At 41.2% G+C, this 27,716-nt stretch overlaps 1 protein-coding gene across 2 annotated transcripts in view; it reads left to right on the top strand.

Annotated features, from left to right (window-relative positions):
• The window catches only part of Pcolce2 (procollagen C-endopeptidase enhancer 2), a 58,404-nt gene that overhangs the window by 22,835 nt on the left and 7,853 nt on the right, over positions 1 to 27,716 (top strand). For both annotated transcript variants that reach the window (XM_005328075.5, XM_078043457.1), the window contains 4 exons: positions 11,526 to 11,781; positions 16,614 to 16,738; positions 20,019 to 20,155; positions 25,686 to 25,840. In XM_005328075.5, the coding sequence (XP_005328132.4) occupies positions 11,526 to 11,781; positions 16,614 to 16,738; positions 20,019 to 20,155; positions 25,686 to 25,840 (673 nt within the window). The remainder of the gene's footprint in view (positions 1 to 11,525; positions 11,782 to 16,613; positions 16,739 to 20,018; positions 20,156 to 25,685; positions 25,841 to 27,716) is intronic.

The following is a 27,716-nucleotide window of genomic DNA, read 5'->3' as shown; positions in this document are numbered from 1 at the left end:
ATGGACATTAACTTTTTATATATAAATTGGATTTTGAAGCAGATTTAGTTCTCTCTTGTGGCAACCAGATGCTGCTGTGTAAGTCCTTCCTCTCTGTTCAAGAGGACCTCTGGGCTCCCATGTGCCTCTGTTCTGTTATATATGTGTTTATTACCTGACTGATTTCTCTCATCCCAGAAGGGACAGGCTTCTTGTTTCATTCTTAGTAAAATATCAGTATAGTTTTGTGCTCCCGATTCATTACAGATTTATCTTGATGAAATTCCAGATTACAGAAGTCTTTTCTTAAGAGTGCCAATTTCAGTTTTTTTTTCTTTAAGCCATTGAACAGAAATCAGCTGTATCTTATTAAAAAAAATTTTTTTTGGAAAAAAAACTAGACACGTCATTAAGAAGAAGACACAAGTGCTGCCCGTGACAAAATGGCTCTCACTAGCACAGGGCTCCTCTGGCTGTTATATCTGTTGCCCTTAAGATCCCTGTCAGACAACAGGGACTAGTAGTTGAGGGTGGGGACACTTTTTCCTCTGGAAATCTCTACAAGTCATGTTTATCCTGTTCTGGATTAACTCATGTTGACAACTTTTGGAGAATTGAAAGAATATCCTAAAGTGACTTAAGGACTTTGTTCCATTTTTTTTTTTTTTTGGAAGATGGGGAGAAATTGTCTAGTTTTGATTTTTATGACCTATCTGCAGTCATGAAACGCAACTAAAGGAAATTAGTATCCTTACTTCAAAAAAATTATAATCCTGGGCTGGGGTTGTGGCTCAGTGGCAGAGCACTCACCTAGCACACGTGAGGCCCTGGGTTCGATCCTCAGTACAACATATAAATAAATAAAATAAAGGTATTGTGCCCACCTACAACTTAAAAAAATAAGTATGATCCTGTATACATGGATTGAGGGACTGGCATATGAGCAAGCTTTTTTTTTTTTTTTTTTTTTTGGTACCAGGGATGCTTAACCACTGAGCCACATCTCCAGCCCTTTTTATTTTTTATTTTGAGACAGAGTCTCGCTAAGTTGCTTAGGTCCTCACAAAGTTGCTGAGGCTGGCTTCAAACTTTCAATCCTCCTGAGCCTCTGGGATTACAGACGTACATCACTGTGCCCGGCTGGAGTTCATTTTTTGTCCCAGCTGATGTGTGTTACTAGGATGGCAGCTGGTATTTAATGAATAATTGTCAGTTGGAGACCAAATAAGCAAATGACAATAGAAAATCCCCAAATTGTTCACATATCTGAGACCACAATATACAAAATAAAGATAGGAGACTTCTCCTTCTCCATGGTGGCCTACCCTGCACTTTCTGGATGCCTGGCTCCCAGCCACGTCACAGACACAGATGCATCCGAGTGGGACAGTCCTGCCCATGCAAGGTTCACAGTGCACTGTGAGGCCAAGGATGCACTGCAGGCACCTGCGCGACTTGTGGATGTTGGGGACTCCACCAAGGGAGAGAGAGAGCAATGAGGCCTCTGGAAGTGCCAGAGGGGAGATAAGGTGTCCCCAGGTCTGGGCTCTGGGAGCGAGGATTGGGGGAAGGTAGGTGTATTTGTCCCTGACTTTGAAATTGGGTTGGGAGTCAGCAGTGGGAGATTCCAGGCAAGGAATGCAGGTGTGGGTTAGGAAAGGGCCAGGTGTGTTTGAGATGGGGTAGAGAATACTCCAGACAATGGAGAGCTTCAGGGCTGAGGAGGCTGCAGTGGCAGACTGGTGGGCGCTGAACTCTTGTTATTCTAAAGGAGTTGAAGCCTTTCTGTTCTCCTTCCATCCTTCATTCAGGAGTGATTCATTCATTCAGTGTTGGTGTTGGGATCCAGTGGGGCAGCTTCCAACAGTGGAGGAGAGGCCTCCATGCCCGAAGGCTGGGTGGCCATATGTCCTCATTTGTCCTGGAAAGGTCCCCTATGTACTTGCCATTTGGGCGTCTCATGTGATTTTTCCATTTGTCATGGATTTTTTCATTATTTTAAAAGAAACATTACTCATTTTTTTTGTACCGGGGATTGAACTCAACCCCTGAGCCACATCCCCAGCCCTATTTTGTATTTTATTTAGGGACAGGATCTCACTGAGTTGCTTAGCACCTCACTTTTGCTGAGGCTGGCTTTGAACTTGTGATCCTCCTGTCTCAGCCCCCAGAGCCGCTGAGATTACAGGTGTGTGCCACTGCACCCAGCAGAAACATTACTCTTTAATAGTTGATTTAGAAAAATCCAGGATGCATTTGGTAGAGCTTCACCTTGTACTTCTGTCTTCTGTGGTGGTCTCGTGTAGACGTGTCAGGCACAGATGCAGTGCTGAGTGCTCTTTCCAACGTGGGGTTAAATGCAAAAGATAAGCAAGCATGGAGTCTCTCCCCACCCTTTCCTGACATCCTAGGCTTAGCTGCCAGGGGCAGCCAGTCTTGGGTAGCAGAGGGACTGTAATCAATGCTGCTGCTCCTGTCTGCCACTTGAGGTACCAGTGCCACCTTGGGAGTCATGGCTGGTGAAACACATGAAGCCACCAAGGTATGCTTGGCTGGTTTGGTGGGAATCATGGGACAGCACAGCTTTGGTGTAGATGCAGTGCATGCTGGGAAAAGGAGGCTGTCCTGCTGGAGAACAGAGAAACTGAAAGCTCTCAATGGAGCGTTTTTTTGTTTTGTTTTGTTTTTAATTGATTGCTCGTTAAAAATCTACAGCTCTTTGTTTGATTCTTTGGTCATGCTTTTATTTTGCAGGAAACCTTTGCAGACAGCTAAAAAGAAAGATCACGTTTAATGGTTTAGGCAGTGAATTTCCAGTTCTCAAGAAAGTGCATGATGAGTGCACAACTTACTCAAAGCTATCACTTATATCCACCCTGGGGTCCTAGTGACAGTGACAAGAGAAGCCCCTGTGAAAAGGAATGCCCCTTATTTAGTGCTCCAGAACCTAAGCTGTAGTCCCTTACATGGTTGCCCATGTCCCCATCCTACCTGTCGGCACTTAGAGTTCCTGTTACTCTGGTTCTGCTTTGCTCCTCTATTTCTCTTGGCAAACTTGAGTTTAGTCGGCCTTGCAGCCCCATAAGGCAGGACCACAGCTATTATCTCCTCCAGGACATTTTTTTCCCTTCACCCTTGGACAGCATTTGTAGCAGGGGCGTTATGTGAAGCCTATCTCTGTTGATTTCACAGCCAAGTCAAGACCCATCTCTCTTCTCAGTTTAAGAAGCACTATGGCTACTGACTGGGTACCTCTCGGCCAGCTCACCAGGCCCAGATAGCGGAGTCACGGGTGGTCATGGTGGTGGCGTAGGGATGAATGTTTTGGCAGGGATGTTGAAAGTACGGCATGTATGCTAGAGTTTGGATCTTGAATGTCTCCCAAAGGCTCATGTGCTGAAGGCTTGGACCCCAGCCCATGTCACCACTGGAGGTCTTAGAACCTCTAGGAAATGGGGCCTATTGTAAGGAAGTTAGGTCATTGAGAATGTGCCCTTGAATGGGGATGTCAAGACCCTACCCCCTTCCTCTATCTCTCTTTTGTGTCCTGGTTGCCTTGAGGTGTCCAGCTTTGCTCTGCCGCGTGCTGTCCACCATGATGTAATGTGTCATCACAGGTCCCAAAGCAGTAGAGCCAACCAACAATGGACTGAAACCTCTGAAAACAAGAGCCCATATAACCTTTCCTCCTTTTTTAGTGAACTGTCTCAGGTACTTTGTCACAGTGATGGGAAAACTGACGAACACCATGTATCTTGATGATTCTGAAATTTTCAGAATTTTGTGATTGCTCCAAATTGTCCGTGTCCACTCCAAAGATAGATGCCTTGAACTGAATTCATCTTGCCAAGTGTACTCTAAGCTGTCAACAGTCAGGCAAAGTTGTCACTTCCCTGACTGATGTGATGGTATAGCACACTGATTCATATAGAACTTGTAGCACCAAAAACAACAAAGACGACAGCTGTCTGTCTCAGGGACACTGTGTAAGAATAACGGGGGAATGTCACTGTCTGGGTAATTAACAGAGTGCAAAGCTTCTTGAACAGACAAGCCCCTAAATCTCAGGGGCCAGCACAGTGAATGCCTATTTCTTCACAGTCCTGTGCAATTTCGGGCTGTCCTTCAATCATAAACTCCTTCCCTGTGTGGAGTCTGCAGTCTCCTGGACCCTCCTGCTCCTCCACCAGCTCCTCTCCTTAGAGCAAGAGAGACCTCCAGAGGATGTACAGGGTGTTCCTTGCGCTGTGCCTGGAGCCAGGACATCACTCCCTTCTACATTCCACTGGCCAGAACCCAGTCACCTGGCCTCAGCCTAACTGCAAAGGAGGCCAGGAAATGCTGGCTTCTGTGTGGCCAGGAGATGAAATGAGGTTTGGGAGCATTTCCTTGGGCTCGGCCAGAGCCAGGTCACAGGAAACACAGGCAGGTGCAAGTCCTGGTCTCTGCCACTAACTCACTGGGTAGCCGTGGGCAAATCATTGTGGCTGCTCTGAGCTGTTTCTTCTTCCCAGAAGGGTGCTAGTGATGCTTGCCCTGCACATTTGACTTTACATTCTTATATAAATATATGTGCTAGCAGCAGGTGGTGTGGCCTGTACCACTTTTTTTTTTTTTTTTTAAGATTATAAGGATCCAGTCAATGAATATTTTTTGAGCATCTGTAACAGTCTAGCACTGGACCAGATGTGGAAAAACTCTGCTCTCTGCAGCTTACATTCCAGTGATGAGATGAATGATAAATAATCAGAAAGAAATGTCTCGGCTATTGATGTGTGTGATAAGTGACTGAGTGGCTCAAAATAGGTCCCTCTGAAGAGGTAACCCTTGAGCTGAGATCTCAACAGTGAGGTGGAGTCAGACACTTGAATATGAGGGAGAAGGGTGTATCAAGCACAGGGACCAGACTGTATGAAGGGTAAAGATGAGAGATAGGGATCATGTCATACAGGGTCTTTACCTCTCTGTACCTCAGTTTCTGGGCTGATAATAATATCACTTGCATAAGATTGCTGAAATGGGTTATATGAAATATTATGTGTCTAGTACTTAGAAAAATACCTGGCATCTGAGACACATCTTGCCAAGTGTAAGCATTATAATTAAGATGGGAATCTTGTTCCAAGTGTAGTGGGAGAGTCTTGGGTGGTTTTCAGCAGGGCAGTGACTGAATCTCCACGGTGGCATGTGGCCTGAACTTGATGTGGATGGGGTTCCCTTCCTCCTTCTTGACATCAAGCTAGTAAAATTTTGGGGCGGGGGGGGGTGAAATTCCTAACAACCAAAGAAAATGCTTATAACATTTTTGTTTCTTTCTTTTTTTTTTTTGATGCTGGGGATTGAACCCAGGGGCAGTTTACCATTGAGGTACCTTTCCAGTTCCATCTATCTATCTATCTATCTATCTATCTATCTATCTATCTATCTATCTATCTATCTATCTATCTATGAATGACAGGGTCCTGCTAAGTTGCTGAGGCTGGCCTGAACTTGAAATCCTCCTGTCTCAGCCTTCCAAGTTGCTGGGATTACAGGTGTGCACCCCCACACCTGGCTCATAATATCATGTGTTATTTCCACTAATTACATGTTTTGTTTTCTAAACATGTACAGACTTTCTCTTAAAAAGGGTAGTATTGAAATGTCCACATGAATAACGCCTTGTAAGCTTCTGAGTTATCCTCCTCTTGGAAGAGAGCCAAATATTTATACATAATTTTCACATAAATTTTTCTGGCTTACCTTTGGGGCGATGTGTGCAAGGTGACCCTGAGCTTGGGTGCCTCTTGGGCTTTTTGCAAATAAACTAAAATGTTCTGCATTTTAGAACATCAGTTAGCAAAGGTCTGTTTGTAGAAAAGGGAAATCTTAGAAGATAAAAACAATGATTTTTAAAAAAATGAGATATGCTGCAAAAACAGATCTTTTTGCTCAAAGTAGTAACTAACATGTTGGGGAGAAGAAAAGCTACAGATACATGGAACCCTCTCATTTCTGCAGCAATGGACTCCTCCACAAAATGAAGCTAGCCTCATACTTGCATTTAGCTCTTAGTGTCCTGGAAATGCAAACCATCAGCTTAAAATGCAGTTCCTGTGTTTGCTGGCAGGAACCCTAGCATGGACAGACTTGGCACCTTCGCCTGTGACTGTAAGGACGTCCCAGGAGCTGCGGGTAAGGTGAGGTCATGGCTGCAGAGCTAGGCTTTGGCCTACATGAGCCAGCTGCTGATAGGAACAAGCACAGGACAGAGGGTTGTTTTCCTACAGGCAGATAATGAATCCCCTAGTCAATACAAACTCCCTAAATAGTAGCTTCATCTAATTGCCATCAAAAAAGCGTGCTCACTGAGTTTTTGTGCTGAGTGTTAGCAGTTACAGAAGATTTGAAATATAAAGTTTCCAAAAAGATAGGTGTCTTGGTTTTGTGAAGACTGACTTAGAAAGGAGAGTGGTCTCCTGGCGCTGTGCCGCAGGCAGGGCAGGAAATGTAAAGAGGGAGCAGGGAATTGGTGGGGAGGGACCTGTCCATGATTTGTACAAAGAAGCTGTGTTTCACTTAGTACCTGGCAGAGTCATTTGTTTAACAAGTGCTTCTGATGTTGAATCTTCTTGGGACCATGAGCTCTGCCAGGGCTAGGGGTGCCACTTTGAGCGAGGCAGGAGGGGTCTTTGCCTCTTGGGGCTCCATCTTCATCACAGTGAGTAAGTGGGCTGAGCTTTCCCAGGCTCAGAGCCTGGCGGATGGGCTGACAACTGGGCAGAGCCCATCCTTGGGGGGCATCTGGGAATGTCTCCAGGAAGGCATGATCCTGGACCTGAGACCCTAAGCATGAGTGAGAGAAGGGCAGAAGTGGGCATATGTTCCTGGTCAAAGGAATAGCTTGTGAAAGTCCTGTGTCTTTTAATTTTAATTTTTATCTTTCCCCTTTTCTCTTCTTTCTCATCTCCAGAAAATTCAAAGATGCTCAGGTTGTAGAACACTGTGGACAGCTATTTTCATAAATTTTTAAAACATTGAAAAACACAACTGTATACTATGCATCGACACATATCCATGTGTATCGAATGTTTTGAATGGCAGGGAAGGACACCCAGTGAGTTGGGGACAGTGGTTGCTCTGAGAAAGGAGGAAGGAATGAGGCCTGGGATGAGGACAAAGGACAAGTCATTTTTATCCTAAATGTTTTTATTCATTTTTATTAAAGGAGACTAAAAATGAGTTGACAATAATTTAACAGAAGTCAATTCTGGATGGTTGGTATTTGGGTACTTGTGAACATAATTTAATGTATCTTCCTGTATTTTAAAAAATATCCTTATCAAAGAAAAAAATCAAGAATATAGATTGACTTTGTCAAGTGGAAGGTTTGTCTTCAAGAACAAGCTTTCCAGAGTCCTTTCAAATGGCAATCAGGAACTCTCATCAAAGTTTGCCAACAGGACTTTAGATGCAGTTTGACGCTCCTATAAAAATGAACCTTCACTGCTCATATAGAAAATGAAGAGCAGACATTGTATTATATTGAAAAGGTTCACAGCAGTGTGTCTTTCCATTTATAATATAATTTCTCTTTGGCCTTGAATCCACGATGGCATCTCTGGTTACTGTAGTAGACCCATAGTGGTGCAGATCACCTCTGCTGTGTTACAGAGCAACGTTTGTCAGGGTTGTTGGGATCAACATTTGTGCAGAATTGCAGTGAGGTAACCCAGTTTCTATTGCTGAACATAACCTGTGCCTCATTTCTAGAAGAACCTCAACTCTTCATTGAAATGAGAGCAGATAAAGAACTCTGGGAATGAGTAATTCATCCTGTTGGAAGAAAGGCCTGTGGTCCTTTACAGCACCCGACTACAAGACAGAATCAGCAGTGTTCCCTGATGTTATGACTTAGATATGAGGTGTGCACCAAAAGCTCACGTGAGGGTCAATGTAAGGACATTAAAAAGTAAAATGATTATAAGAGCTATCACCTAATCTGTGGGTTAATCCACTAATATGGATTAATTGGATGCTAACTGTAGACAGGTAGTGTGTCGCTGGAGGAGGTGGGTCACTGGGGGTGTCCCTTTGGGGTTTGGCGAGTGAAGCTCTCTCCCTCTCTTCCTGGCTGTCATGTCCTCTGCCATGCCCTTCCGCCATGATGTTCTGCCCCACCTGAACCCAGAGCAACTAACCCAACTGACCATGGACTGAGCCTCTGAAACTGTGAGCCCCAAATAAACTTTTCCTCCAGTACATTGTTGTTCCCAGAGAAGCAAAAGCTGACTAAAACACCTGAGCACCATCTAAAAATGGAGAACTTACCAGTGGAACAGACCCTGCGGCCCTGTGCCTGCCCTGTAATCTTCTAAAGGCCCAGGGACAGTCCTCCTCATTCTTACCAACGTCAGCTCCTGGTTTACAGTCACTGCCTTCCACACTCTTCCTTTTGTAATTGGTTGTGATTTCAGTATCTGTGGGTGATCCTCTTGGGTCCCCCTCCCTCCATCTCTCCTTAGCCTCCCACTTACACTGCCATTTTATCCTCACCTCCCAACAGTCTAGGTTCTTTTCTGTGCCTGACAGATTCCACAGTCCACCTTAATGATGGTCACTCCTTGGCTACATCCTCTACCTTCCTGCTCCTCCCTTCTTTTCCTCTCCCCCCTCCATAGTTTAAATCCAACTCTCCACCTGCCCTGCATCTCCACCCAGGCGGCTGAATGTGGGAGAGGGACTAACAACACCTGTCCCCTCCTGGTAATGGGTCTCAGTTTCATCAGTACCTTGACTTCAGAGGGTGCTAGCTGCTCAGCTGCTGCCTTTCCTCCCACTCCCCCTCCCCTTTACCCTCCCCTTCCCCCTCCCCCTCCTCCCTCTCCTTCCTCCTCCCCTTTCCCCCCTCCTCCTCTTCCTTTTTTTTTTTTTTTTTTTTTTTTTAATGTACCAGGGATTGAACTCAGGGGCCCTTAACCACTGAGTCACATCCCCAGCCTGTTTTTATTTTATTTTTGCTGCCTTTCTTTCCCATGCCTTCTCCTCTGGTCCCAAACTCCCGCAGGCTCTCTGCCATCTGTACTTGCTGCTGATGACCTTATTTTCCTTTTCACCAAGAAAACAAAAGCAGTCAGGAAAAAAAAAAAAAAAAAAAAACCATATGCTCTCACCCCCTCACCCACCACCCTGCCTGCCTGCTTCCCCATCCAGGCCTGGGGGCCCAGCCGACCTTGCTTCTGCCCCTGCCACTCCTCCAGTCCTGAGCCTGCTCCAGAGTCTCCCAGAGTCCTCCCCTCTGGCTTCTGAGTTCCTCTCACTCTCCTGAGCTCATCCTACTGCAGGTCCTGGGGAGCCTGTCCCCACCTCTCCTTCCCCCTTCCCTCCTGTCTCTGTGTTCTTCGAGATAGCAGCAAACTCCCATCGCAGATCCCCCCACCCCGCCCTTCTGTCAGTCCTTCTCTTATCAGGCTTCATCCCTTCCATGATACCCAAGCAGCCTGTGAAAGTCAGCAGCCACCTCTGGTTGCTAACCACCCCCCCCCCCCCCCCGCACTGAGCCCTCTTGTCTTCCTGGGTGTTCACCTCCCTCCCCACTCAGCCCAGCCTCAGGCCACCCTTTCTGCCTCCTGAGCTGGGCGGGCATCTCTGCCTGGCAGGTAGCACCCTCTGGGGCTCAGTCTCTGATGTGGCTCTGCCTCATCTCACAGAGCTGAGGACTCCGCAGTGTCCCCAGGCTCTACCTGTTCCTTGCCCTCTTCCCTTTCCTATGCCCAGTTACTGGGGAGATTTCTTCATGCTCCCTAGCTGCCAGCTGCCAGCTGCCCTCTGTACATCTACACCACTACTTTTATTCATGCAACAATGAAACAGATTGGATTTTTTTTTTCATGGCCGGCATTTTTTTTTTTCAGTGATGCCTAGGGAACTTTCTGATATTTAAGCTTTTTGATGTGGCATCACCTTTTGATAGATTTCAGGTCACGGGGTAGAGGTTACACGCAAAACAACAGCAACAGCAAACTAGGGACCTGCCGCAGGGAGCTCTGTATACAAATCAGGTGCTTTTCTGCTGTCAGCTTCTAGGTGGTAGCTTTGGAGCTTCTGATATTTGCATCATTAAGATAAGCTTTTAGCTATTAAAATAAATCATGGCAAAGCATTTTATTACTTAGATACAGTTTGCACCATGGTGTGTGTGTGTTTGTGTGTATGTGATGTGTAAGTGTGTGTGAGAGAAAGAGAGAAAGCAAATAGTGCTGGAAACACTTCCTGTTATTTAGAAAAAAACAAATTCCTGGCACTGGACTCCAGGACATAAGGAAGCTGTGCTAATGTTAACAGTATCTCTTTACCCTTAAGTCTCTGTTACTTTAGATGAATATAAACCAATCAGTTTGGGTTTTGTGTGTGTGTGTGTGTGTTTAGCTGCTGCTCTTTGTTATGTCATAAGCAAGTTTCTACAGAACCAAAATCTTACACTATCCAGTGGAGACGTCATCTAATTGAAAGGGTCAAACAAATGTGATCAAGACTTTATAATTGAGCAATGGGAAGGAAGACATTACAAAATGGTGTGACCTGGGAAGGGATGGGACTTCCATAACTTGAGAATCCTACCAAATGCTTCTGTAGCTATTTATTTTGGTATTTATATATATATATATATATATATATATATATATATATATATATTTTTTTTTTTTTTTAGAGAGAGAGAGAATTTTTTAGCATTTATTTTTTAGTTTTCGGTGAACACAACATCTTTATTTTATTTTTATGCGGTGCTGAGGATCGAACCCAGTACCCCATGCATGCCAGGCGAGTGCGTTACCGTTTGAGCCACATCCCCAGCCCCTATTTATATCCTTTTTGTAGTCTTCTTTTTCTACTTAGAGAACGAAGAAGGATGTATCACAAGAATTACGTGGGGGTCATTATAGTGAAGAAAAGCTGATGAGAAAGTGAAAGGTTATCTTTGTAGTCACTAGTGCATTGTATTTCAAGTCTACCTCATGTGTAAAATTTTCACCTGGAAAATAAATAAAATTTCATAAAACTTACTTGAAGAAGGCATGATTCTGTTATTACTCAGTTAATTCAATCAGTACAAATGTAAGAAGTGCTGTTTCAGATGCTTCTTTGCCAAGCAGATTGTCTGGGTGCCATGGTATTCTAGAATATTTCAGTACGTACTGGGGTCCATCAGAAGGGATATTCTTTGTAAGCAATGACTTATCAATAAGACTGAGCCAGTAATTTAACAAATTGCTAAAAGTATAAGATTGTACACCCTGGTAATTATTGAAATTGCCAAAAAATAAAGTACTCATGTTTTATTAAGAATGCTGTATGCTAGAAAATTTTCCCTGGTTTACTTCAGATTTGAGAGAAGAAAAAGCATCCTCTTGGGGACTTCAGTGGGCATGCAGGGCAGGTACCCTGCCACTGTGTAGCATCGCAGCCTGGAATTATGCTGCTATCTGTCCACTCTGGGCTTGGGTACTTGCCAAGGCCTCAGACTCTTTTTTCATGACAGTTTTCCATTTGGCCCTTCTTCTCCACAGGTTCCAGAGGGAAAAGTCGTTGTCCTTAATTTCCGATTCATAGACCTCGAGAGTGACAACCTGTGCCGCTATGACTTCGTGGACGTGTACAATGGCCACGCCAACGGCCAGCGCATTGGGCGCTTCTGCGGCACCTTCCGACCTGGAGCCCTAGTGTCCAGCGGCAACAAGATGATGGTGCAGATGATCTCTGATGCCAACACCGCCGGCAATGGCTTCATGGCCATGTTCTCTGCTGCTGAACCAAATGAAAGAGGTACGGTTTCTACCCTGTGGCCATGACGACAGTAAGGGCAGCTCACCTTGACTGCATGCTGCGTGGGTCAGGCGCCGTTCTTGGCACTTCATAAATGTCTATTCTTTATCTAAAGTTTAAGAGCAGCTCAAACAGAGAGCTAAGGAATGCCACTAAACCATCAAGATGGCATTAAAAAAAATCTTCTTAAATGAATACATTCTTGTAAAAATTCCAGTATAGAAATTCGTGGAGTAAAACATGAAGCTGACCTCTCTGTTCACAAACAGAGGCACAAGCACACTCCTTGACCCCCACGTAGCCCCTTCTAGAAGGAGCCCTGCCAATGGTTTCCATCTCTTTCCATGTGTTTATGTTTGTGTCCTTTTACAACAGCCTTTTAAGAATATAGGGAGATCATCTATTCGTATTATTTTACTTAATTCTGTGTCTTGGGATATTTTCATGTCAGTACGGGTGGAACTTCCAAGGGTAAAATCCTAAAGAATACCTGTGGCAGGTAAGCTTTAATAAATTTTCAGCCTTTCACCTGAGGGCACTCCCGGGTCTGCTCTAAGTTTGAACTGCAGTGCGACAGCATGGACTTGAGTGTCAGAGGGTCAGATCAAGGGCTCACAGCAGTCAGAACTCCAGGGAGAAGATCCTAAGAGGGCACTGCAGGAGATAATGAAATATATGTATAAAATTGACAGCTCAGCTCTCCCATGTAAGAGAGAACCCAGTTGGCCTTGCACGGAAGTGGAAGACAAGAGCTGAACAGAGATCACTACTGCCTTCCACCGTCAGAAAGACAGATCTTGAGTTTGTCTCCAGCCAAGTTAAATACTTGCTGCAGCAAAAACTGCTTTTCATAGAAACAGCACAGAATCTTGATTGTAATATATCATTGATAATGTCCACCACCTAATCATGTAATGAATAGGAAAAATGAGTGCAGATTCAGGGAAAAAAAGATCAGTCAATAAAAGGACCCAAGATGACTCAGATGTTGCCAGTAGCAAATAAGCACTTGAAAGAGCTATTATAAATTTGTTTCAGGACTTAAAGGGAAACATATGTAGAATAAATAAACAGAAACAGAAATTGTAAAAAAAAAAAAAAAAAGAATAAAGTGATAATTCTAGAGCTAGAAGATATAGAATCTGACATTCTAAATTTTACCTGATGGGCCAACAAGTAGGTTACAAATGGCAGAAAAAGAGTCAGTGAGTTTAAATGAAGATATCTACGCTGAGGAACCAGGAGGAAAAAGATGGAAGAAAAAGCCTCAAAAACCATATCAAGCGTCCAAAATATCTGTTATTTTTGTCCCAGGAGAAGTGATCATACTGCAGGAAAAAGCTGAAGAAATAATGATTTCTTTCTAACTAAATGTAGCAAAGAACAACAATTCATAGAGCCAAGAAGGTCAACAAAGCCTAAATGGGATCAATGAAAATGAAGCCATGCCTAGTCACATCATAATCAAATTGCAGAAATCTAAATATAAAATCTCAATCATAGAAAGCCAAAAGATATACAGAAACAACCATGTGAATGGTGGCTCTCTTTCTTCTGAGGCCTAGCCTTGCTAAATTGCCCAGGGTGGCCTTGAACTTGTGGACCTCCTGCCTTAGCCTCCTAAATCTCTGGGATTACAGGTGTGTGCTGCTGCACCTAGGCTTTCTCCTAGTCAGAAACAAAGGAGGCCTGAAAGCAGTGTCACCACATTCCTGAAGGGCTGGAATAAAACTGTCAACTCAGATTCAATGGCTCGTCTTCAGCAATGAAAGTGAAACAGAAGCGTTTGTAGATAAACACGATAAATATCTGAAAGACATTTTATATTCATGTCATGAGAAATAGTGAAGGGAGTTCTCCAGGTTGGAAAAATGACCCCACAGGGTACCCGGAAGGTAATGGAAGGCATGAAAGTTCTCGGAAATGGTTCATATAAAAGGCTGTGCATTATTTTCTTTTCATTTCTTCATGTGTATGTGTTCAAAACAAAAAAAAATTAATACTGTATTATGGAATATATTACACATAATGTTATATGTTTGCAACTAAAGGTTGGAGAGAAAAACAGAGCTATGCTTATATACTCACACACACAGTACATGAAGAAGTACAGTATTATTCCAAGTAGATTGTTGTAAGTTAAATATACATATCGTAGTCTCTAGGATGCTCATTAAAGATGCAAGAGTTATAGCTAAAAGCCAAAAGATTAAAATAGAATACTAAAGTTATTATAACTTAAATAAATCTGAAGGAAGAACAGTTGGAATGAAAGAGGGTGAGACAAATAGGAAGTGGCATGCTTAATCCAAGCACAATGATCAGGACATTAAATATAAAGGATTAGATACTCTAGTTAGAAGACAGCCAATTGTTAGAATGGTTTCAAAAGCAAGACCCAACTCTATGTTGTCTATGAGAAAGCACTTAAAATACAAAACCCAAATAGATTGAAAATAAAGGGATGAAAAGATATTATGCAAGCTTCATTAAAATTAAAATTAGGCTAGTTGCAGTGGCACACGCCTGTAATCTCAATGGCTTGGGAGGCGAGTGAGGCAGGAGGATCACTAGTTCAAAGCCAACCTCGAAATTTATCAAGGCACTAAGCAACTCAGTGAGACCCTGTCTGTAATAAAATACAAAATAGTGCTAGGGATGGTCAAGGCCCCTGAATTCAATCCCTAGTACCTCCCCCCCAAATTAAACATAATCTTACAGAAAGACAGTTACAAATGTGAACAGACCTTCTACAGAATAATATAAAGAACTCATACAACTCAATAATAAAAAGGATAAAGATCTCAAATATAAAAGTGGGTAAAACACTTGGACATACGTTTCACAAAGGGAAATAGAAGTGGCCCATAAGTACCTGAAAAATTGCTTTGTATCATTAGTCATCAGGAAAATGCAAATTAAAGAGATACCATCACCTACCTGTCCTGTGGGTGAAACAATCAGAGTGTTTCACCTGAAGAGGTGTAAAGTGATATAGACCCCTGGGGGAAGGTTTGGTAGTTTTTTATGAAGCTAAACATCTATATTTATTCCTAACCCAGCAGCTGCATTGCTAGGTATTTATGCAAGACAAATGAAAATACATGTCCACAAAAATAATCTTAGTGGCCTCATTTATAGTAGCCTAACTGGAAGTAACCCAAATGAGCATCAACAGAAAAAATTGTCGTGTTTCCATTACAATGGAGTACGCTCAAGAATGAAAAGGAACAAACCACTAATGTAGCAGCGGGCAGTGAATTATGGTATGCAGGAGAAGGCCCACTGGAAGAGCACTCCCTACCTGACTCCATGTAAATAGGGCTCTGATAAAATTAAGGTAAAAATTTTCAGTAAAGTGTTGTGAGGAATTGACAGTTTGGGAAGGGATACCAAACTTTCGTGAGAAATGAATTCTATATTATCGTAGGAGTGTGGCTTACAAAAATACATCTATTTTCCAAACATGTATAACTAAGATTCCTACATTTTAAACTATGGGAATTTACCTCCTCAAACGTGTAAAGTGACAGTAATAAAGACAGGGAAGCAGGTGGTGGAGATTGGGTACCAATACAGATGGAATAGTGGGACAATGACAGTTGTTGAATTTAAGTGACAGATATGTGGGAGGTCATTAACATTAAATATTCATTTTGTATATGCTTAAAATTTTCCAGTAATTAAAAGCCTTAGGAATCATTCCAAACTGAATTTTATAATATCTTTTCTTAAATTTAGATATTTGTTTTAAGAATGCTTATCTGTGTTGTGTCAGGTTGGAGACAGAGCTTGCTGGCAGAGCATGTGCCAAAACATGTTCGAGGCCCTAGGTTTAATCCTCAATCCCACCAAGAAAAAAAAAAAGAATGATTATATGTGTCAAAAAAAATTTATTAAAGTATGTAAATTCTTTTAGATTCAATTCAGTTTTTAATGTGTTAGTTAAATTCAAGTGAAATTAAATTTAAATTTTGTATTGAAATAACTTTCTAAAATTGTTTCTGCCAACCTATCTGTACATGTACATTACATATATCAGATGTTTGAAATAATAATGATTGTCAATACTAATTATGGTTAGTTTAGGTGGTGGGATTTGGGGTAATTTTTTACTTTCTCTGCATTGTTGAGTGTTTATATTTTTTATTTTTTTATTTTACAAATAAAAACTATTCTTGAAGATTATTAAAGATATATATGTATACACACATATGGCACATATAGTTTTCTAGTAATGATAGTTGTGTATATCAACTAATTAAAATTTTATCCATGGGCATTTAATAAATAACCAATACCTTGAAGGTTCTTAGAATTCAGGAGAGTTTTTGAGCTAGAAGCTTTCTTTCTTTCTTTTTAATATTTTTAATTGTATATGGACACAATACCTTTATTTTATTTATTTTTTATGTGGTGTGCTGAGGGTCAAATCCATTGCCTCCGGCAAGTGCTCTACCACTGAGCCCCAGCCCCAGCCCAGAGCTAGAAGCTTTCTGAATGAGTACACATGCCCAAATGTTTTCTCTTCATTCATCCAAAAAATAAAAAAAAAAAAGAAAAGAAGCAAATGCTTCCATCCCTTCCCCGTCTCGTGCTGATCTGTCAGGTCACAGATCATTCAGCTCGTGTGTCTGTGTGTGCAGCAGATCATCTCTGTAACCTTTTTCTTCAAGAGAAAGTTGTAGAGCTTCTGCCATTGCCTTGGTTACTGTATTGTCACCTGATACCCCACATTCCTCATCGCCTCGTGGCTGTATTGCTGTAATCTACCATAGAATATAAACTTGTGTTTTGCTTTTTTTTTTTTTTTCCATATTTAATAACTTCAGGAGACCAATACTGCGGAGGACGGCTTGAAAGACCTTCTGGCTCTTTTAAAACCCCTAACTGGCCAGACCGGGATTACCCTGCAGGAGTCACCTGTGTGTGGCATATCATAGCCCCAAAGAACCAGGTGAGGCTCTTTGAAGATGTGAATAAAGTGTGCATTTTTGAGCTGCCCAGGTGATGTGAGGAGCCCACCCAAGAGCCTCTGATTTGGAGCTAAGGATAAGTACTGTTGGCCCGGTACTTCTTTCTGTGGAGAGGGAGGTTAAAATTCTCCTTTGCACTATTTCACTTGCAAAGTCATGGTTTTAATTTCTGTAGTTATGATTTCCAAAACAGTTATTAAAATGCAAATGCCAGACCATCCCCACTTGAGGTTGTTTAAACCTGCAGCAGATGTTCTGAGCGTGGTGGTGTGAGCAGCAGGGGCAGCAAGGAGAAAACCCCAGAACATGTGCTCTCGGAGCTCTGGTCACTCACACGGCAAACCCTGCTGATGGCCCTCCTACTAAGCAAGCCAGACGGTCTGGTCCGTGAGCGTCACAGAAAGCCAGGCATCTCATCTCTTCATAGAACCATATGCCACTATGAAGGCTGGTCCGCTTTAAGCTGTTTTGGGTGTTATTTAAAATAAAATGTGTGCAAGTTCCGCACAAAAATGGTATTGCTTTAAAACAATCAATAGAGAAGGTGTGGTTTTCCAGTAGTTACTAGTTCATGGTAATGTGAATTTTTGTCCTTTTTGGGAACCACTTTCAGATATTAATTATAGGGCAGAACCTGGCGCAGGAATAGATGAAAATTTGTTTGTAAAATTTTAAAACTAACTTGGTAAAGATTATTATTATTATAAACACTATCATAGGGCTGGGTGGTAGAGTTGGTATTATAGTAGCTCAGTGGTAGAGTGCTTGCCTAGCATGTGTGAGGCACTGGGTTCAATTCTCAGCACCACATATAAATAAATGAATAAAATAAAGGTCCATCAATAACTTTTAAAAAAAGCATTATTATATATCCTCTAATCCAGGCACAATGAGCTCAGCTTTGTGATTTTTTTTTAAAAAAATAACTTTTCTAAACTGATCTTTCATGTAACTTGTATACATATTATTTGCCATATATTTATTTTTAAAATGGACAACTATTCAGGCCAGTATACCATTGCAAGTCTTTGATTTCAGCACACACACATATACACACACACAAATACACACATAAACATACACATACACATTTTAATCATAATCCCCAAACTCAGTTTTATTTTTTAGAAGAAAAACACAGTCATTTATTTGATAATGGAAGAGTCTCAAAGTCCATCTGAAATGTTTTACAGTTTAAAATAACATTTAAAATTACATTTCTGAAACATTTAAACCATTATGTAATTCTTGAAATTACATTGGTCACTCTTTTCTCTGTGACATTTGTAAATCTGACCAAATATTTCAACTTAATTAACTTGAAGATTACAATTCAACATCTCTCTTCCGTGATGATTTAACGTCTGAGTTTGAGTTTTGTTAATGTGACTTTTGGCTTCAGCTGGTGAGTTTTCCATCATCATTGTAGCATTTGAAACCACTGGCAGCTCTGTCCAAAAGACAAAAATATAGTGGGAAAATTAAATCCTAAATAATTTTTATGCAAGTTTGTGGAATTTTTCTACTGCAAAAAAATTCTGCCTCCACCTTTTCTCATAGCTTGTCTCCCTTATGTTCTTACTTATTTACTTATTTTAAATCTTCTGTCCATAAGTTTTTATATGACTAATTTCTAAGTAAAGAAAACTGAGCTAATTTTTAAATGGAAAGCATAGTTGCTGGTGAGAAATCGCTTGACCCCTAGGAAATATCATAATACAATTAAAATAAACCATTATTCTCCCACCATGGATGAATACTTCTTTACAGGTAGGTAAATTTGTAAGTGCATGGCAATTATATTCCAAGCTAAAATTTACCTTTGTGTGCATTTGTGATATTATCATCTTCACTCGTCGTCTTTATCAAATAGGAATTATTGCCCATTAGTAGGAATTAATTTCCACTATCTTTCCAGAGGTTGATGGACAGGGTTGCTATCCACCTGCTGCTCAGCAAAAGTGGACACTGCTGTCTGAGGTCCATGGTGTCAGTGAATTCCATGAGATTTCCTGGGATTCACACGTTGGAGGTGCTCTTAAAGAATCTGCTTGTCGGGAATGATTGATTACCTAATGGAAATTTCCCATCCACTTGAATAATTTAACACTATTCTTGGTGCTAGAGCAAAATAACCAAGAAACATTTTAGAATCCTAATGACTCTGTGCATCGATGCTTTTATGCAACCTCTTCAAAGACCTGTCACATCTTCGGTAGGCTGCGCTCCACACACTCACCTTTCCAGAAAGACATTCCGCTTCCCTGAATCTCTGATCCTAAACATTTGACTCCTTTACATGTGAAAGAACATGCGTCTGTCTCCTTCCCTCAAAAGAACAGCTCTATCTGCTCATGCCCCTGCCAACAGACACACCCTGCCATGCTCTGATGCAGGTGACATATACCAGATAATACTTCTGATTTTGTTGGTTTTCTTTCAGAGAAGAATGAATTCAATTAGAATATAGTCTTCCCACTCTGACACACACCCAATTATCCAGTCTTTATTTTTCTCAGTTTTCTCTCCCTACCCCCAGATTTATTGAGGTATAGTTGATGAATAAAAGATGTGTATATTTACTGTATAAAGCATGATGTTTTGATAAATGTGTGCATTGTGAAATGTTTACCACATGAGGCTAATTAACATACCTATCATCTCACATAGTTATCCTTGCTGGCGTGCTCATGTGTTTGTGGGTATGTGGTGAGAACATTTAAGATCCACTCTTGAAATTTTCAGATATACCACATGTTTGTTAACTGTAGTTATCGTGCTATAGAATACATCTCCAGAAGCGACTGTAGCTTTGTGTTATTGGAGTTAATGTGGCAGACTTCTGTAAACAGAGCTCCTGAGACCAGGGTTGATTAGGGTTTGAGATTATCATTTATTATGATTAACAATGAAAGCAAAAAAAAATGCCATAGTTTTGTTGACTCAATAACAAACATTGGGATAAGAATTATTAGTATTTAAAAAAATTTTTTTAGTTGTCGACGGACCTTTATTTTATTTATTTATATGTGGTGCTGAGAATCAAACCCAGTGCCTCACACATGCTAAGCAAGTGCTCTACCATTGAGCTAAAACCAACCCCATCTTGATACAAGAATTATTGAAACAGAATCAATGCTTTTTTTTTTTTAAACAAAGAAAAATCATGGTATTCTACAGATCTGGGAAATGGAAAATTTTCACTTGAGATTATTCAACAGTGCTATTTTTGACACTCCTAATGTTGTGCTTTCTCTAAAGCTTATAGAATTAAAGTTTGAAAAGTTTGATGTGGAGCGAGATAACTACTGCCGATATGATTATGTGGCTGTGTTTAATGGTGGAGAAGTCAATGATGCCAAAAGGATTGGAAAGTATTGTGGCGACAGTCCCCCTGCGTAAGTGGCTCCCATTTGTGTCATTATTATTTTAATAACTCTGAGTTTGTTTTTGTTTTGTTTTGTTTTTTGGTACTGGAGATTGAACCCAGGGTTGCTGAACCACCAAGGCACATTCCCAGCCCTTTTTTTATATTTTGTTAGAGACAGAGACTTGCTGAGTTGCTAAAAGCCTCATTAAATTGCTGAGACTGGCTTTGAACTTGCAATCCTCCTGCCTCAGTCTCCTGAGTCACTGGGATTACAGGTGTGCACCAGTGCACTTGGCCTGAAGTTGTTTTTTAAAATAAATTTCCTAATCACATTTATTTTCTGAAAGATTTTATGCTGATTTTTCTTGGGTTTCATAATTCTTGGAGTCCCATCTGGCACCACTAAGAGAAAATAGCCACCCCAGCCTGAGGCCACAGCAGGGAGAGCATGGTGAGGCCTAGATTGTCATGTTAGTGATGCAGGACGGTCAGATGCTGAGCCAGACACCTGGGGGTATCAGTGCCCTGCAAAGGTGAGCTCAGGTATCAGGGTGGAATGGGAAATCCTGAGAAGCAGACAATGGCTAAGTATTGGGGATCCAGGCAAGAAGACCAGGAAGTTGATAACAAAAATGGGTGATTGTAGTTGATCAGGATCTGACCTGGACAGTTTGAGGCCTCGTACTTGCCCAAATCGACAAGCTCCGTCCAGTGGACAAATGGAGAACACTGCAACCAACAGTTAGAGAAAATATATTCTTTTCAAGCAAAAATGGATACTAGAGAAAGAGAAATCATAACTACCAAATAATTAAAGAAAGTTGATGAGCAATTAGGTTTTCCTACCCAAGCGGTAAAAACCAAGCCCAGATGGCTTTTATCCATGAGTTCTAACACACTTTTGAGAAACAGGAATTTTCAACACTACACAGATTCTTCTAGAGAAAAATAAGCATTGTTCCACAATTGATTTTATAAATTTAGTATAAACTTGACATCAAAGGGTAGGGATAATATAAGAAAATAATATTAAGAGACCAGTCTCATTTATGAATATGATGAAAAATGAATTCTAAAAAAAAATATTAGCAAGATAAATACAGCAATGTATGAAAAAAAAACCCTATGACTAGGAATTCAAGCTTGGTTTGAATCTAGAAAATCTTTTAAATTTATTTATGCATTACCAAATTAAAGTGTGACCTGTGGATTTAATTTTTATTTGTTGGAAACATTTTATTGAAAATACCTTTTCTTAATAGCTTGAATAAAAAATTTGTATTTTAAATAATACTTTAAAAGCAACAAAAATATTAAATACCCAAGAATAAACATTAAAAAAAAAACTTGCAAAGGCCTTAATAGAGAAAATTACAAATCCTTACTAAGAGATATTCTCAAAGACTGAAATAAATGGAAGCATATACAGTGCTCACGAATAGAAAAACTCTATCATTTACAACATATGCCTGGCAGTCTGATTCTTAAACTGACCAAGTGGCAAGAGTGATGCAGTACACAGCATCCAGGGTGTAGGTGGACAAAATTAAGTTCTGAAGGAGAAAAGCCTGTCAAGAGGACTTACTACAGGCATATCAGAAAGCTGTTGTAATTAAGACAGCACAACTTGAGCGAGACGAGGCAGACTGGCTAAAGAAACAATAAAGGAAGGCCAGACACATACCCACAAGGATCTGCAGATCGTGTGCATTACAGAGAACCATAGGCCAGCAGGGGAAGGAGAGCCCCACTAAAAAATAGGAGGAGCCAGGTGGGTGGTGCACGCCTATAATCTCAGCGATTTGGGAGGCCGAGACAGGAGGATTGTGAGTTCAAAGCCAGCAATTTAATGAGGTCTCAAGCAACTCAGGGAGAACCTGTTCTAAATAAAATATGTTTAAATAAAAGGGCCAGGGATGTGACTCAGTGTTAAGCATCCCTGGGTTCAATCCCAGGTACCCCCTCCCCCCAAAAATAGAGTAGAAATCATTTATTCATGTGAACCATGAAATGAAATTATACTCATATCTATAAAACATAAAAATCAACAACAGGTGAATCAAGAATATAAAAAGAAACAAATGAGAATTTCAGTTCATCAAAATACACTATAAAGGGGGAGAAGAGAAGGCACAAATGGACTTAAATTATTTTTTAGGTATTGATGGAACTTTTTATTGTATTTGTTTATATGTGGTGCTGAGAATCGAACGCAGTGCCTCACCCATGCTAGGCAAGTGCTCTACCACTGAGCCACAACCCCAGCCCTGGACTCAAATTTTTGGAACCCGCATTTGACAGAGTCCTGGGTTCCAGAACATACCAAAAGAATTTTAAAATAAGGAAAACATTAACTCAATAGAAAAAGTGGGCAAAAGATATTTGAAAAGGTATTCCCAAGAGAAGAAAGCTGCACAATGAATAAACCTTTGAAGAGTGTAAATTGGCATAATCTCTTTGAAAATCAGCTTGGCGTTATGTGATGAAGTTGAAATTCATCAGATTACCATGTATCTGTGACCTAGCATATGGCAGATACCTGCCCTCCTGGTGTACTAGTTACAGAGAATTTGCCCGTGTGCACCACGAGACATATACAAGGATGTTCTCAGCAATGTTGTTCATAATGTTCCTGGGTGGGGACCGACAGTCCAGTGTTATCAAGAGAAGGTTTAAACTGTGTTCTAGGACACAGCATCAAAAGCAGTGCACAAACCTCACAGTTACAATGATGAGCTTGGAAAAAAGCCCAGAAAAATAAAACACCACACTCCTTCTTTTATATGAAGTGTTAAAACATGCAGATCTATACAATATACTGTTTAGTGATGCATATGTATGTGATGAACAGGAGGAAAGAAGGCAGTGATAAACACGAAATTCAGGCAAGTGGCTCTTCCTCGAGGGTGCGTGGGGAGGCCAGGGAGGCCGTCACTGAGCCTCATTCATTCCTGAGGAATGTGACTGGCACAGCCTGCCACCTAGCCCTCTGTTCAGAAGACTATTTTCCCATAGTCAGAATACTTCTAGGTAGGGCAGAAAATGAGAAAACTTGTTTCCGGAGCTTTTCTCACGTTAAAAATATGAGTAGGAGGAGCACTGGCTAGGTGGGCGTCACCTTACCATACTTAGGTCTGGCTCAGTGCACTATGGGTGCCATTTAATTAATTCAAAGACATTTATATATATTATACCCTTGCTGTGTGCTGGGTGCCATGTTAGGTACCAGAATACAGAGATGAGGATCAGGAAGGAACAAAAACCAAGCAGATAGGTAAATTGTCAAGGGAATGTCCTGGATGGAGTCTTTTGGTCCAATCTGGGCATGTGACCAGAGGAAGCTCTTTGGAGGAGATAGTGCCTCTTGAAGGAAGAAGGCATTGCGCTTAATCAGAGCAGAGGGGAGGACAGCCTCACTCCAAGCAGAAGTAACTCTGTCAAGAAAGATATGCAGGAGAGATAGACGCTATTTCTGGAAACTAAACCTTGAGTTGGGGCTTGAGGACCAGGCAGAGGGGTGCATTGTTCCTTGTCCCGCAGAGGTGGGAGTGCATTTAGACAGGGTTGACATGCCCAGGAGCTCTAGACTCCCATCCTAGAAATGGTGAGAGGAGAGGCTCCTTTGGAGGTTGTTGCTAGGGTCCAGGTGAAGCGGAGGAGGTAGAGATGAAGGGGAGGGATGAATCAAGAAATATTTAGGAGGTAAAGTTAGCAGGATGTGGTGGTTGGCTGGCTGTAGTGATTGAAGGAGGGAAAGACTGGAATGACAAGCTGGAGACAGCTGACGCAGCTGGCCGTATGCCACATGAGACCCGGGAAGAGCTCTGAGAGATCTCGCCTTGCTTTCCTAGCCGTTTGCAACACGAATTAGCAGATGCAACACTTGGCCCTGGGTATATTATGGCACTGTGATTCTGTCACATTTAGACAAAGCTCAGGGGAAAAAAGCTGTCTTTGTTACTGGAAGACTCCTCCTTGAGAAAATTCAATTTCCAATACAATGCCTCCAAGAATATCACAGAAACGCAGCGGATGATGACTGTAATTAAAGCATCACGAGGAGAAGGCAGACCTGAGTGGGTCTCGAGACTTCCTTTGCTGCTCATAATAAGTGCTTTTTGTAATCCTTTAAACACGATTCACCTGTTCTTAACTTGTAATTGTATGTAGGTGAGAATCGTGTTTAGTGCACTGTTTTTATTTACTTAATGGAATGCGATTTCCAAAAGCAGGTTAGCATATTTCTGTTGAAGGCTTGAATCCCAGAAGCATTATTTAAATTACTTTCGTCACTTTGGGGACTAGAAATATAAATGTAGGCCACGAAATTCAGTTTTATGTTTGTCCCATCCCTTGGCTCAGGTTATTATTCAAGATAGAAAATATTCTGCAGTTTTTTCTAACTGGTTGGTTCAAGTTCAGATCTACCCACTCGGAGCAGCTGGGCGGGGAGGGTGGTGTGGGGAGAATTGCTTCATTACTTTTTGCCTAAGAAGTGACTTGACTGATGGCACCTCCAAAAAGAACTTGAGTCAGATCCCTGACTAATTCAATTCAATAACTTGTCCAATCTTTTTCTGCTTCTGGATTCGTTTTTACATAGAAGCAACCGAACAGCATTTTCATTCTTATTTAAAAGAACAATAGCAAACCTTAAATGAAACCGCTGTCTTGTATAATATAACGATCCCCTAAGATTTCAGAGTTTTTCGACTTCAGTTATCATCTGTACCAGGTTTTTAGTACCTACTCGCCAGCAAGCTCCTCCAATTAGAGTTCTGAGTGGTGTGGTTGGTGACTGCCAAAAGAGAGTGATCACTTTCTCTTTTTCCTTAAGAGCATTTCCTAATGGGCATTATAAATAGCAATCTCTCCATTGTGGGCATGCATTAGAACTCCCATTAAAAATGAGACGGAAGTGCCTTTAAACCCTGCATGACTTTCTTTTTTTATCCCATGGTGAGCAGCCCACTGAGATAATCTCTCTGGCTGTATCTTTATAGAGAGTGGGCATTTGTATATCAGATTTGTCCATCGGATTCTCTGTGGCCAGCATCTGGTTCCCCAAGCTGGCTCGAACCCACAGTGTTCATTCAAAAAACTGCCCTCTTCCAGAGTAGGCAAACCCGGAGGTGGCTGTGAAAACCAAACACGGCATCTGCGTTCACCTTGGTCCCAATGTCTACCACGGTCGCTGTAGATCACTGGATCCTGGGTTCACATCCCGATTTCCACATAATTGCCACCGGACCTTGGGCCAGTCACTTGAACTCTCTGAACTTCAGCTGACTATTCCATAAGAAGGGGATAATAACGGTGGTTGCGGAGATGGGTTGGGAGGCACACGGTGTTGAGCTGAGCTAACACTGGGAGATGTTGAGCTACTGTGTTAACATTTAGCAAATTGAGACTTGACCTTTTTAATGTCTTAGCTTTAAGGTGTAAATAAGTGACCAATGTATTTTTAAAAATCAATGGACAGCTAGAAAATTTTACATTTTCAGAGAGGTACCACTTAAACCTTAACATATATATGTAAACATGTTTTCTTCTTCTAGACCAATTGTATCTGAGAAAAATGAACTTCTTATTCAGTTTTTATCAGACTTAAGTTTAACTGCAGATGGATTTATTGGTCACTACAAATTCAGGCCCAAAAAATTACCCACAACGACAGCAGTACCTGTTACCACCACGTTCCCTGTAACTGTAGGTAAGTTTTTCTCTTTGGAAGTTTTGTGCAAAAACCTTAGGAGTATGAAAGTAATTCTTTTGAAGTAGAAAAAAATAAGAAAAAGATACCGGAAACTAAAGTACTTAACTAAAGTGAAAACTTATGTAAGAAAATAACACAACACTATTAATGAAAGATGGATAGGGTAACCAGGCTTACAAACTAATAGCTTTAAACCTCATCTAAGAAAAAGATGAACACTTAATAGTTACTAAGGAAGCCTATTGTATGCCCAACTTCCCTTTTTTTGGCACTTACAAAAGTGAGGGGTTTTTTTCCTTTTTTATTCAAAACATTTTAACACGTAACTATGCATATTCACTATGCAGAACAGTGTGATATTTGCTATGTGTATATAATGTGCAATGGTCAAATCAGAGTGATCAGCACTTCCCTAAACAAATATCCATTTCATTGTGTTGGAAAACTTTGAATGCTTCTCTTCTAGTTTTTTATAAAATAAATTGTTGTGAACTATAGTCACCCTACTTTGCTGTAGGATGCTAGAACTTATTCCCATCTCACTGTAATTTGTATCCCTTAGCTGACCTTCCTCTATCTCCTCTCTCTTCTATCCTTCTGTGTTTTTTTTTTTTAATATAAAATTGTGGTATGTTAGGTTAAAGTTCTTTCTATTCCTGCCAGTTTTCACATTTGCAATATTTAAAAAATATTTTTATAGTAGGTGGACACAATACCTTTGTTTTAATTTTTTCTGGTGCTGAGGATCAAACCCAGTGCCTCACACGTGCTAGGCGAGCGCTGTACCAACTGAGCTATAGCCCCAGCCCAATGTCTGCAAATTTTGATTGGGGATTTTTTGCTTCTAAGAAAAATGTCATATAAGATACATTACTTTTTTTCAAATTGAAGTAAATCAGGGCTGGGGATGTGGCTCAAGCGGTAGCGCACTTGCCTGGCATGCGTGCGGCCCGGGTTCGATCCTCAGCACCACATACCAACAAAGATGTTGTGTCCGCCGAGAACTAAGAAATAAATATTAAAAGTTTAAAAAAAAAATTGAAGTAAATCAAACAAAAAATATTTAAAATATTTCAAAAGTTGGTTGGGAAAACTGGTCTGGGGCATGGTGTAAGGAATAGAGAGGCAGAGTAGGTCTTTCTATTCTATCTGCTCCATCCACTGGGATCTCAGGATTCAGATTAAAAATAGTTAAATCCAGGGCAGAGGAAAAAGGGGAGAAGCCTTAAGATAGGCTGGAATAAGCCAGCTTTGTTGCCCACCGTATTGTGCACTCACCCTGGACCTGGCTGACCTGAGCACAGGCTGGCACTTCCAGGTCTGGTTTTTCTGGGCACTCTTTAAGTGAGCCACCTTGTGGCCTGAATGTGCACTGCCTCTCGTCACTGTAATTCTTTCTCTAGTTCATCTCAGCAGGCCTGGTGTTCTTACTCTGTCCATTGTTAACTGTCTGGTCACACCCTAGGTACTAGTGGTTCTCTGGCTTTTATCTCAATCCTAAACTTTCTCTGAAATTTTAAACATGGATTTATAATTATCTCCTAGACATTTTGAGACTGCTGGCCAAATAAATGAAAGCATATCAAATTCATTTTCATCACCGTTTTCTGCCTCAAGAAACTTCTTCACCTGTTTCCCCAAACATATGCACATCTCCAGTAGCCACATTGTCCTCCTTTATCTTACTTTCTGACCGATGACCCTGCCTGCCCACAGGCCATGTCATTGTGCCATTAAATTTACTTTCCCCAGCTGTGCTATCCTATATGGCAGCCATGTCTGAGCTCTTGAAATGTGGCTAGTGATAGTAGAAACTAAAGTTTGCATTTGATTTTAATTAATTGAAACTTGAAAGCCTCTCAAGGCTAATGAC

This window comes from Ictidomys tridecemlineatus, chromosome 3 (assembly GCF_052094955.1).
Source record: "Ictidomys tridecemlineatus isolate mIctTri1 chromosome 3, mIctTri1.hap1, whole genome shotgun sequence".
Lineage (NCBI taxonomy): Eukaryota > Metazoa > Chordata > Mammalia > Rodentia > Sciuridae > Ictidomys > Ictidomys tridecemlineatus.
This window is presented reverse-complemented; position numbering and strand designations above follow the sequence as displayed.